Source organism: Brachypodium distachyon, chromosome 2 (genome assembly GCF_000005505.3).
Source record: "Brachypodium distachyon strain Bd21 chromosome 2, Brachypodium_distachyon_v3.0, whole genome shotgun sequence".
NCBI classification, from domain to species: Eukaryota; Viridiplantae; Streptophyta; class Magnoliopsida; order Poales; family Poaceae; genus Brachypodium; species Brachypodium distachyon.
The window spans coordinates 18045815-18058530 of NC_016132.3; the positions used below are offsets into that span (position 1 = coordinate 18045815).

General features: G+C 46.2%; 1 protein-coding gene across 1 annotated transcript; it reads left to right on the forward strand.

Moving 5' to 3' along the window:
* Positions 1 to 6515: 6515 nt before the first annotated feature.
* LOC100821707 (sulfite reductase [ferredoxin], chloroplastic) lies at positions 6516 to 10986 on the forward strand. The gene is made up of 8 exons (XM_003568109.4): positions 6516 to 6762; positions 7409 to 8191; positions 8293 to 8589; positions 8906 to 9103; positions 9449 to 9583; positions 9692 to 9808; positions 9942 to 10100; positions 10597 to 10986. The coding sequence occupies exons 1-8, from the start codon at positions 6610 to 6612 to the stop codon at positions 10654 to 10656; spliced, it is 1902 nt and encodes a 633-aa protein (XP_003568157.1). The 5' UTR covers positions 6516 to 6609; the 3' UTR covers positions 10657 to 10986.
* Positions 10987 to 12716: the final 1730 nt, after the last annotated feature.

Sequence of the window (12716 nt, forward strand, 5' to 3'; positions counted from 1 at the left end):
AAACAAACTAATAATTAAAGAGCGACTGCATAGATACATATGCACCCTAGCAGAATTCATACAGTTCTAGCTTCAAACCATCCGTTATTTTTCTCATGGTCCTTGCATTTATGAACTAATAATTAAAAGCATATGCTCGTCTTCTCCTCATCCAATCCTAACTCCTGCATACCAATCACTTATAGTCGTATCTCTGCAAGCTGGCGGCGGCAGAGCGGGCAAACGCAGCTGATGCGTAGCCACGGGAAGATGCAGCCCTGGTGGAAGTAGTTGTTGCATTGCATCGTTCTGAGCCTCTCTTCGTCTGCCTTGAACATTTCCATGCGCACCGTGTAGCCTTCTCCCTTGCCTCGCCATACGATGTCTCCCTGCAGAGCAACGATGGTCGCACTTGATGCCGTCGGCACCGTCCTGAACCAACCACAGCTCCCAACGCGTCGACGTTGGCGACACTATCCATGGCGGGTATGGTGCGCGGTTGCTGTGGCCGCAAAGGGCCCTCCTGGATCACTTCTTCTGCTTGCATCGGATCCGGCATTTCAGACAACCACCGTCTATTATCCATTGCTCTCTCTTGCTAGAGAGAGAGAGAGCTCTAGCAAGAGAGAGCAATGGATAGTATCTGATAGTTGGCCGAACTACTGGACCCCGATGCCAGCGGAAGATGCCCCAAGAGGGCCCGCCACGGCTGCAGTGACTGCTCACCATCCTCGCCATGAATGATACAGATGACACCGACTCATATGGTCAGGGTGGTGTTGCGGGCATTGAGCACGACCATCGCTGAGCCCTGCAGAAGATGACGGCCGAAGGCGCGAGGGAGAAGGGCTGCGTGGTGTGCATGGAGATCTTCAAGGCGGAACAGAGGTTGAGGACGATGACGTGCGGCCAGCTGTGTCTGCCCGCTGCCATCACCGGCTTCTAGAGGAACAACTATAGCGTCAGGTGTGCAGGAGTCAGGATTAGACGACGAGACGAGCAGGTGCTTAATAAATCCAGAAATGCAAGGAACAATAGGGAAAAAACAAAGTATGGTTCGAAGATGGATCTTTATGAATAATGCTAGCATACATGCAACACAATCTCTCTTTAGTTATTGGGTTTCAAGATGTGAGTTCTGAAAATCTCAAAAGAAAGCGCAAAACATTTATCTAGGATCTGAAATTCCCAATGCGTTTGAAATGTTCAGTGAAAAGCGGTGTTGACTACCTGCTTTGAATCCCGGTCGATCCTTCACGATTTTCTAAGGTTTTCCCGTGCAACTAGAAGGCATTTTAGGTCATTTTTTGTTCTAGTATAACAAATTCCATACGTTATGATGTGGAATGATGAAATATACATCGACCACAAGAGGGAGGTATAGAACAAGTACAGTATAGATAGACCAACGCGATAAGCAGAAAAAACGACAGGAAAAAAAAACATAAGACAGAGCATGAGGTGCATAGGGCGTGCAGCCCTTGGCCTTTGACGACGGCAAAGCCCCATTGCTTACAGTCATCCTTAACCAGAAAGAAAGGAGCTCTTCTCAAAGTTACATCGAAGCCCACTGTCACGACCAAAATCTGAGACAACTCAGGGCTATTCTCAAGATAAGACTTCGAGAAAAGTCTTCGTGAAACTATGGAAGACTGATGAGCCGAAAATCTTTGGCCTCTTTGGCTCGCGCTTAGGGAGAAGAAAGCTATGCCCCATCGACGGCCTCGAAGCTTCAACTGTGTAATCATTGTAGAGTTGCCTTCGTTGGGGAGTTGGAGTGTAAAGTAGGCAAAGTTAGATGGACAGGACGAGAAGCCATTTGGGCATTTAATTTCTTCTATTGTCTTCAAAATAAAAGGTCCTTTTAAGACACCGCAAAAAAGTACTACGGTACATGAAAGAACTCGGTGACGCATTGACAGACACATCCTTTGCGTTGGTGCTCAAATAATTCTGCAGACGATCATTGATCCAACGATCAGCCGCGACAAATCAATCAGGATTCATGAGCGGCCAGACATGCAGACAACTCAAAGTTACTGGCAAACCAGACTTGAGAATACAAAATGGAAGCCAGTTAAGCACTCCGCAGGTAGGCTGTCATGTGTCCGGACAGATTTTTTTATTTTTTGTAAGAATTGACTTGTTTCATTCCTGACAGAGAGTAGTTAAATCTTATATTTGCCTCATTGACAACTAATCCCAGACGAGCTGTTAGCGTATAAGAGCTTTGGTGGTGTAGATTTAATTGTAGATGTATGGTGATCATGCAAAATTCAGGTTAATATCCACAATCTTGTCCTTGCTCTGAATACTGGCATATATAGGACACCCACAATCTTGCTCAGTAACTCTATTGTATCATTGACAAGTGGGGGAACTTAAATGACTAGATACAATATTCCCCACAATGTAAAATAAACAGTATACGGGTTTTGGTTGCCGGGTGGTATTTTTGGCCCGTGACCACATTTATCGTCCCTGCCGGTAAATGTACTTGCCGAGCAAAAGAAACACATTATTTTAAAATTGTGAATTTAAGAAATTAATAAAGGAATATAGTGGCTATTTATCATTCCTAAAACACTAATGAATTGGTGCTGTCTCCTGAGCTACTGTAGGTCCTGGCTTCCATTCTTGCTCTCATTCTTATCGTGAGAAATTAAAACTTTGACCGCAAAAATTGTCGGCAGGAGCAGGGAGGACTCAAACACAAGTGGTCTACTGCAAGGAAAAGTTTAAATTCAAATACGGAGTATCTTAATTGAAAATTTGTCTGGTACCCATGCGATAACTTGTATTCCCTCTGATTCTAAATTCTTGACTCAAATTTGTTCAAATATGGATGTATCTATTCTTAAAAAACGTCTAGATACATGCAATATTTCGACAACAATTTAAGATCGGAAAGAGTATTACGTTATCATGAACCGTGATTACCGGCCCCATGTAAAAAATAGCAACCCCGTAGCCAAAGACAGCCGATCAGTTAAAACTTGAAGCAGTAGGTGTATATACTCAAAACAAGATAATTTATTGAAAGAATGGAACATGTAAACAATGTGTGTTGTATCAACAAGAGAAGAACTTAAAGGAATTAAGATCCAAACTGCACGCGCAACGCACGGCACTCATGGCCTTAGAAAAAAAAAATTGAAAAAGAAACGAAGCCTTCTGACTTGTGCCGTTGTGCGTCCTGGGATGCACTACACACAGGTTGGCTTTAGAAGAAGTAGCCAAAGACAAGCGCGGTCAAGGACGCCATGGCAATGGCCGGGGCAGCCACAGAGGCGCTGGAGGCCGGTGCAGGAGCCGGCCCTTCTGCCGCGGATGCCGTGCCGACCAGCGACGAGGCCACGACGGTGGCGGCAGCGGCCACGGCGAGGATCCTGAGCTTCAGAGTCACCGCCATCGATCTGCTCCTTGACTTACTTACGGATGCTGTTGCAATTAGCAAAGATTAGCTCGGTGGATCGAAGAGATGTAGCTAGAGGCGCTTTGAAGCTTGTGGTTTTGGGTGGAGGAGAAGAGATCATCTCCAGGGTTATATATAGTGTGCAGGAGTTGGAGTTGGAGTTGAGAGCCTGAACTCGCTTTGTTTTCTGTTTTCTTTAAACAAGTGTTGAGAGTCTCAGCTTGGCTTGGAAATGAAGGGTTCTGGCTGTAACCCTTCTGGCCGGCCGGCATATTCTGGGTTGTTATTGGATGGGTTTGGTTCGCTGCTTCGCTGGTTCTTCTTTTGGGTTAGATTAGAGAGAGAGGGGTTGGCCACTGCCTGGCTGTTTGTGTCGGGTCTCGTTTTGTGCTGATTGCGTTGCATGTGTTTGGTTGTGACTTGTGAGTGAGCTGGTTTTCAGGTATGGATGACAGCCATGGAATGCTAACCTACTGCTGGGTTCAGCTTACAGGTTATGTACTCGATCGTTTACCATATGTTCCATGGCCTTAGTCGGCAGCCCGCGGTTCGGCTTCTTTCACTGCGACGCTGTCAGCCTGTTACCACCAGCCATGCATGGTGTCCAAATGCTTATACTTGTTCCGTCCAACAAAAGATGTCTCAAGTTTGTTAAAATTTAAATATATCTAAATATGACTTAGTTATAGATACATTCAAATTTTGTCAAAATTGAGACATTCTTTGTTTGACCGAGGAAGTATTCTGCTTCTCTTTGCTGCCGGCGCCATAGATAGTTTGGCTCGGCCCCGCCGTGTGATCACGTATTCACGTCTGTCGTGCCTGTTTTCTTTGTTCTCTTCACCTGGCTCTGCCCCTGGCTAGCCCACCTTCGATTATTATTGTGCGCCTCCATTCCATGCCATGGGCAAGAGAATTTGATTAGTTTGATAACTCAGCCGGACAATTTGATTAATTAGTTTGCATAGTTGTTCAGATTATCCCCTAAAAAAAGTCAAACCATCTGATGCATGTGTATACTTGTTCGAATAAGCTCCCCCAAAAAAGTCGGTCAGTTTGACAAGTATGCATTATATTGATGTTCAAATAAATTCCCCAACAAAGTCACAATGTGACAAGTATATGTGCATAGTTGTTAAAATATGAACTCCTATAAAAAGTTAGGCTATTTGATAAATAGCCACAGCTGTTCTAATAAAACCGCACCCAAAAATGTCTCGCCCAAAACAAACGAGGTCAGACGATGTATGCACGTTTTTCTTTAGAACATCAATTTATGCACGGTCGTTGAGATAAAAATCCCTTTGATTATTTTTAGGGGAAAAAATCCCTTTGAAAACTCGGACCCATTTCGCGAGCGTCGCCTGGGCCTGATTATGTGGTACCAGGTTCCCCTAAAAAAAATATGTGGTACTAGGTCCGACATGACGGGGCAGGCCAGGCCCCAAAGCCGCCCGTTTACTTTTGAGACAATATAAGGCTGACCGTTGGCCCAAGATAAGATAATGGACCAAGTGTAAGCGAGGAAGCTTAATAGCGGCAAATGGTCAGCCCATTTGTACGCACGAGCATTCCCGGTCCGTCTGGCGGGACGCCCACTGTCTTTTTTTTCTTTGACGAACAGAGGGTCAGAGGCCTCCCTCCGATTTCATTAAACGCTCATTGTCCATGGTGGGCCGTTTCCATGATCCGTCGGGCCCGCAACTCGCCTATGTATTCTCGTGTTCACTTTTGCTTGGTGGATGCTCTAAAAAAAAAATTTGCTTGGTGGATTCGATGCACCACCACCAACAACCGAGCGCTCGCCTGTTTTGAAAAGAAGAAAAACAACAGGATACGACCGCTTTCACCCAGCAGAATCATCAGCACACATGAGAGCAACTCCAATTGGATTTTCTAAATTTTGCGATGGACATGCATCTGTGTTATGTTTCATGTCCGCCAGCATTACCCAATTACATCCTCAAATTTCTCTCTCAAATTAACTTTTCTTCTTTTTTTTCTTTCTCGAAAAATACTGAGAATGTTCAGACATCCCAATCATCTTTCAAATTTGAGGCCAATTTGAAGATCTAGCCGGATAAAGAGGACCAAATGTCCGTTTGGGAGATGTGGCAGGGGTAGATTTTGAGGGGAAAATATGCATATAGTCCAAACGAACATTTGCAATAGCTTTGGGATGTGATCGGAGAAGCACTCAAATCAGCTCGATGGTCTTTTCTCCGTGTCACGCGCTCTAATCGGCGCCGCAAGGCCCGTTTGAATTTTTTTCCTTTAATTCTGTCCTTTGGCTTATGTTGGTGCTAAACTGGCTGCTTATGTTGGTGCTGTACGGGCTTAAACGGGCCCTACCGGCTGCCCGTTTACATCCCTGCTGTTTGATGTGGTTTCCGTCGCTCGTCCCGGTTGGCCAGAAAGAGCTGGCTTTTATCCGAGACCAAGAGGCGCTCTCGGGTCTCGCCTCGTGCTCGCGCTAGAAAAACACAAGAGGCCACACAAGATTCGGATTCACCGAGACACAAGATTGTCCCGTACCTGATCTCACGTCTGACCTCACGTGGTGCGGCGCGGCTGCTACGAGTATAGTGGCACTCTCTTAAAAAAAAGGTCCTATAGTGGTGCTCGATGGAGAATCAAAGCTTTTTCGCAGCGGATGGACCCGAAAAGGACGTCCAGGTTCAACGTACCCACACAAACCCCGGTACCATCCAGAGCCCCACCCGTCACACCAACCCGCACGTCTCGCGGTGCAGCCGCCTCACAAGACGCATTTGCCCAAGAGGATGTACAAATCCATTTTCTCGGCGGCCACGTCTGTCACGGACAAGTGGGCCATCCGAATACGAAACCCCACTTGTCACTGGGCAGCACGGGACGTGTGGCGGCCACAGTCGTCAGGTGTGATGCTTCGCGGCAGCCGTTCCCGTTTTCCCCTCTCGATCCAGAAACTTCTCGCCTGCGCAGCGTCCATGCACCCGCTTGTAGGAGTTGCTAGGGAAAACTGCGTGGTCTACCGTGGACGAGGTGTACGCGAATATATTCCCGTGCTTATCCCGGTGGGCCAGACCCGGTCGTGGCCGCTCCCAATAAAGCCCCCGGTGACTCGTCGTCTCGGCCGCTCAAGTCTCAACCGTGCTCAGCGCAGATATCTCGCTCGCTCTCACTCCTCAACTCAATCTCCCTCCATAGGCTCCGGCCAGTTTCCTGCTCCGGCGATGTCGGCGGTGGGCGGAGCCGGGTTCCACGGCGCGGCGCAGCTCCCGAGGTCGCGGATGCTCGGCCGGCCCGTCAGGGTGGCGCCGCCGCCCGCGGCGACACCGGCTGGCGGCGGCGGGCCATCAGCGTCCAGCATTCGCGCCGTGTCCGCGGTGAGTTCCCTGTAGTGGTGGGATGGCCGGCCGCGTTCGATTCTAGGGTTTCGTCGTTTTCGGAGGGGAGATTCTTCGGGGTCGACCGTCCCGAATGGAAACCATTTCTTTCGGCGTCAGTTTTAAATCATCGTGGTTCGTCGAAATTGATGTGATTCGATGTTGGTATAATGCGGTATAATGTGCCGTTAACCTTGGATTTTGCTATGCTTTTGTAGCGTTAAGTATAATCATGTGGAACAATTGTCCCCCTGTGTACCTGACTGCTAGTAGTAGTGAATTTGCCAGGTGGTGGTACTGGATTAACTGTGAACTGTTAATTTTGTTGCCGCTGAACTGTGTTGGGTTTTAACCTTGCTAGCCATGTAGTCATTAGTTAATGGAGGTAATTTTTGTTCAAATCATCTCCCCTTTTTAGTGTTTGATTTTGAAAAGAGAAAAAAAATGGATTGCTCCTGTGAATGCGGGCAGATAGTCTCTGTCGTAGACTGGGAAAACTTTATTCGAAGGTTTTAATAGTCATTTAGCCCTGGAATATTGTTAAAGACTCCTATATCATATCGATCCGTCATTCAATAGAAAATACTATGCCATGATCCGTGGCTCCTCGTAGCTGAAATTCTAAACCCTTCCGTCGTTCTTGCAGCCTCTGAAGAAGGATGCAACCGAGGTTAAGCGGAGCAAGGTTGAGATAATCAAAGAAAAGAGCAATTTTCTTCGGTACCCTTTGAATGAGGAGCTGGTCTCAGAGGCTCCAAATATCAACGACAATGCTGTTCAGCTGATTAAGTTCCATGGAAGCTATCAGCAGACAGACCGAGCTGTTCGTGGACAAAAGAATTACTCGTTCATGCTCCGGACAAAGAATCCTTCTGGAAAAGTTCCAAACAAGCTTTACTTGGCTATGGATACACTAGCCGATGAGTTCGGAATTGGAACACTCCGTTTGACAACCAGACAAACATTTCAGCTGCATGGTGTTCTTAAGAAGAACTTGAAGCATGTCATCAGCACTGTGATAAAGAATATGGGTTCAACCTTAGGTGCTTGTGGAGATCTCAATAGGAATGTGCTTGCACCTGCAGCGCCATATGTCAGAAAAGATATTCTGTTTGCGCAAGAAACAGCAGAAAATATTGCAGCACTTCTTGCACCACAGTCGGGGGCTTATTATGACCTTTGGGTAGATGGGGAGAAGATAATGTCAGCAGAAGAACCCCCTGAGGTCACGAAAGCTCGCAATGACAACTCACATGGAACAAACTTTCCTGATTCCCCTGAACCAATATACGGGACCCAGTATCTGCCCAGGAAGTTCAAGATTGCAGTCACTGTTGGCGGTGATAACTCTGTTGATATTCTGACCAATGACATCGGTGTTGTTGTTGTTTCAGACAGCGCGGGAGAGCCTGTTGGCTTCAACCTTTATGTAAGGGCATTTTCTTTTGCTGCATCTTACAGTGTGTTTAGCAAAGCCTATTTCTTAATTGATAGTTTATTCATCAATGTGTGGTTATCCCCTTTTTTCAGGTCGGAGGTGGCATGGGAAGAACACACCGAGTGGAAACCACATTCCCTCGACTGGCTGATCCACTTGGTTATGTTCCTAAGGAGGATATATTATATGCTATAAAGGCAATAGTTGTTACACAGAGAGAAAATGGAAGAAGAGACGACCGCAGGTATAGCAGAATGAAGTATCTGCTTGACCGCTGGGGAATTGACAAGTTTCGGGCTGAAGTTGAAAAATATTATGGAAAGAAGTTTGAAAATTTCCGTCCATTGCCAGAATGGGAATTCAAGAGTTACCTTGGCTGGCAGGAACAGGTATTTTATATTTAACAAGCAGTGGAAAATCGATATAAAAGAAATAGCTTATTTAGGAATGGTGCCCTGATATTTTAAGAAATTTCTCCTTTTGTCCAGCATTTTAGTGTAGTTCACTCCACCTAATACTTCCAGTTTTGACATAGCTTACATGTTCTATTTAGTCTTGTACTCTAGTCTAGATAAGAGCATTTGATCAATCTGCAGTATCCCTTATGTTTGCTTGTTCATATAACATAGCTTACATATGCTGAAGGATCTCCTGTCTCTTGAGCTCTATATTTCATTCATCTTTTCTCTTTGTTGTCTATTGCAGGGTGATGGTAAATTATTCTATGGGGTGCATGTTGATAATGGTCGTCTGGGGGGGCAAGCAAAGAAAACTCTACGAGAGATAATTGAGAAGTATAACTTGGATGTTAGTATTACTCCAAACCAAAATCTTATCTTATGTGGGGTTGATCAGGCATGGAGGGCTCCCATCACTGCAGCTCTTACTCAAGCTGGCCTGTTGGTAAGAATTCCTTTTTCCATTTCACAGCATATCCCTGTCCTGTAATGTGGAGTATATACTTTTGTAGTTGGTATTAAAGCCATGTATATTTTCATCCTGAAATTCTCCTTGCTGCACATGATGTTCCTATTGATGATGCTCTTCCTTACATAAAATTGATTATTAACACGAAATAGACAGCAAGGCTGGTCTGGTTACTAAACTAAAAAACGTAAAGCTTTCCACCATACAATATCTGCAGTGCAAGAAGACAGCGAGCTCTTTCTCTCCCCAGTACATTTGATTTCTCAACATGGTGGTATACTGTGGGGATGTTTTACTGAAGTTGGATATTCATGTATGTAGGAACCGAAGGATGTTGATCTCCTGAATATAACTTCCATGGCATGTCCTGCCTTACCTCTGTGCCCTCTAGCACAAACTGAAGCTGAACGTGGGATCCTACCAATTCTTAAACGAATTAGAGCAGTCTTTGACAAGGTATTCATCTGTCGTACTGTGCAAAATACATTTAACAAGTGAATATATAGTCCGCATGTACTTGTTCGGTCACCTGAGAACTGAGACATAATGGTGTCTGCTTAATAGGTTGGTATCAAGGATCAGGAGTCTGTAGTGGTGAGGATAACTGGCTGCCCTAATGGATGTGCCAGACCATATATGGCAGAGGTTGGTTTCGTTGGTGATGGTCCAAACAGTTACCAGGTAAAAGCAATACTCAGTAGTCAATATTCTTTACATCATTCTGGCTGCAATTCACTTCCTTTGTTGTTTGTTTTACCTCATTGGGTCTGCATTAGTTTATCTTCATTCGAGCATTTCTTTACTGTGACCACAGATTTGGCTTGGAGGAACACCAAACCAGACAACACTGGCAGAAACGTTTATGAATAAAGTGAAGCTTCAAGATATTGAGAAGGTTTTGGAACCACTGTTTTCTTATTGGAATAGCACACGCCAGGATGGTGAATCATTTGGGAGCTTCACAAACCGAATGGTGAGTGGAATCAGTTATTTCTTCAAATACTATTGCAACTAGTGCTTTAGGAATGCATCATTTGGACCTTCACTGGGAGAATAGCCATTTACAAGTTCTCAGATGTTCTATTCTTTCCTAATGTGCACCATGGGCGGATCCAGCATGTAGTCCATGGGGGCTAATGCCCCCACTCAGTTATGTTATACTAATGTAAATGTCATATTTTCACCATTTATGCCCCCTCTAATTTAAGTTATAGCAAATTAAGAATGTCTAAATTGCCCCCTCTTAATTCTTCCTCTGGCAACGCCCCTGATGTGCACCCTTCGTCCCTTCCTCCAGTCTGGTTATTAATTAGTAGAAAGCCAACTAAATTGACATATTGGCGGTTGCACCTACATGCTTAGTTAGATACAGGAAAATGCCAAGCCAGCTCAGATGTGTTGATGCATACTTGCGCCGATGAAGGTTATGTCCAGAACTGGCTTTTACTTATTCACCTCTTGCATTTCAGGGATTTGAACAATTGAAAGAGGTAGTGAACAAGTGGGAAGAGTCAGCATCAGCCGCATGAAGGATTTGTTTTTGCTTGACAAGTCCCTGGTCAGTTTTGGCTGAGGGACAGACAACCTGAGGGCGTGGTCAAAGGGGCGCTCCATATGTAAACAAGAAGAGCAGGTGGAAATTTGTCAATTCCGTTGACAACTTTGACAAGCAGAACTGCAGAAGACGAGGACTCGTGCCAGGACCTGTTCCTTAGGTTTAGTCAAGATGAGTAACCAAATTTCCTGTGCGTCGAAGAGAATCTTTCTTTTGCTGTTTAACTTGAGAATAAAGTCCTTGCAGATAGTGATACTTTTTTGAGAATAAATTTGTTCCATTGTGGGAGTGTTATCCTTCTGAAGTTGTTCTGGCTTCTGGAATTGGCAAATTGTCCTGCCGTAGTTGGGCAGCTGGGCCTTCCATGTTTCTGGATTTGTTGGTGGGCTGGGTTTGCATGAGTCTCCATGCCTGCTCGGCTCATTCGTTGCGTCAGAGGCTCAGAGCCCATTGGGTAGAGACTCCTTGACACAACCGGCCGGAGATCTGAAGTGAAGTGTAAAACATGATGGTTGCTGTGTCACAAAAGCAGCAGAAGCGTACGCGAAAGCTGCAGCCCTGGCAAAAAGGCCGTGCCTGACGTGCTTCATGTCCGCCCCACTGAGCGCGCATGTCGGCATGCGAGCCTTCCCTTTTCACCCAACGTCGGGGATCGAGAACTGCGAAAACCGCAGTCCCCAGTGCTGGTAGGGGGCCTCCTCGGGCTCGCCTCAGCTGCTGCCACTGCAAAGCTTCAAAAGCTGGCCACGGTGGCTACAGAAAGCCTCGCAGGCATTCGCAGCACGCCGCGGGCGGCCTCGCATCGGGGCTGCCGCGCACGCACGGACACTCGGCTAAAACGAGGATGGTCGGTTCGCCGAGAGATCGGATCGTTAACGTGGTTATTGTTAACGATCTGAGACCATTGTTCGGTTCGGTTCGTTAACGGTTCATAAGAGCTCGTTAAACTCGTTAAGATAAATAGATGACATGTTGATCTAATTATTTTTGGCATTACCTATTTGCTTGGGATAAATTTGGCAGCAAACAAAATATATCAAAAGCTGAACAACGCTATAAAGATTGAAAATAACACATCAAAAAAAAATAACAACACAATTCGAACATCAAAATAAATTTTATTAGTCACTCACAAGTAATGTGAGAGACGAGCTCGCTATCGAGCTTAACAAGCAATCGCCGAGCTCGCTTTTTAAGATCGTTAAGCTTGACTATCTGGAAAAAAAAATCCCTTAACTATCTTAGCGAGCGTGAGATCGTCGATCGAAGCACCAGCACGTCAATCGAATCAACCCACCGGTTCCGGCCACGAGATCCCGCCTCGCAGTCTCTCTCCGTACACCGCAAAAGCATCCGCGGAAAGGACACCGTTCCAGCGCAAAAGCTAGGCGTGCGAACCAGCACAGCAGTTGTACTAAAATATAACCGGGGACGGGGGACGCGGCCAGGGAGCTGGAGACAACGGCGAGCGGCCGACAGGCTGCCCGAGTGCGGCGGTGGGCACGTCCACGGTGCTGGACAACAGTACAGTACAGTGGCTCGAAAAGGTCTCGTGAATCCCCGCCCCTCCCTGGTTCCTGCCCGCGCGTGCCGTTCTCCCTCCCTGGCGGCCACACACGCCCGGAGCGACCCGATCTTTTACTACGAATCATCAAGAGAAACGCATGTGTATTTGCTAGTCCTCCCTCGTGGCCCTTGCTACATTTGTCTCTGCCGGTAGTTCTACGTGACTCCACGTACCAGCATTGAACGAGGCGGGCGATGCTGTTGAGTGGAGTGATTGAGGTGGGCAACATGCGGGAGAGCCATCAATTCAATGCCCAAGTGAGCAGATCGTGATGGACCATCGAGGAAGAAGCAAGCCATGGTCCATGGATACAACAACACAAGTGGTATCTTCAGAGTTGCAGGACGAGGAGGAAACGGAGTGGAATTAATGGAACGAGCGAACTGGTAGGAAAGAGATGTGCAGTTCAGTTCATTACAGAGTTGGATTTTACCTTGGCTACAAATTACATCAAGAGGACACCGTGA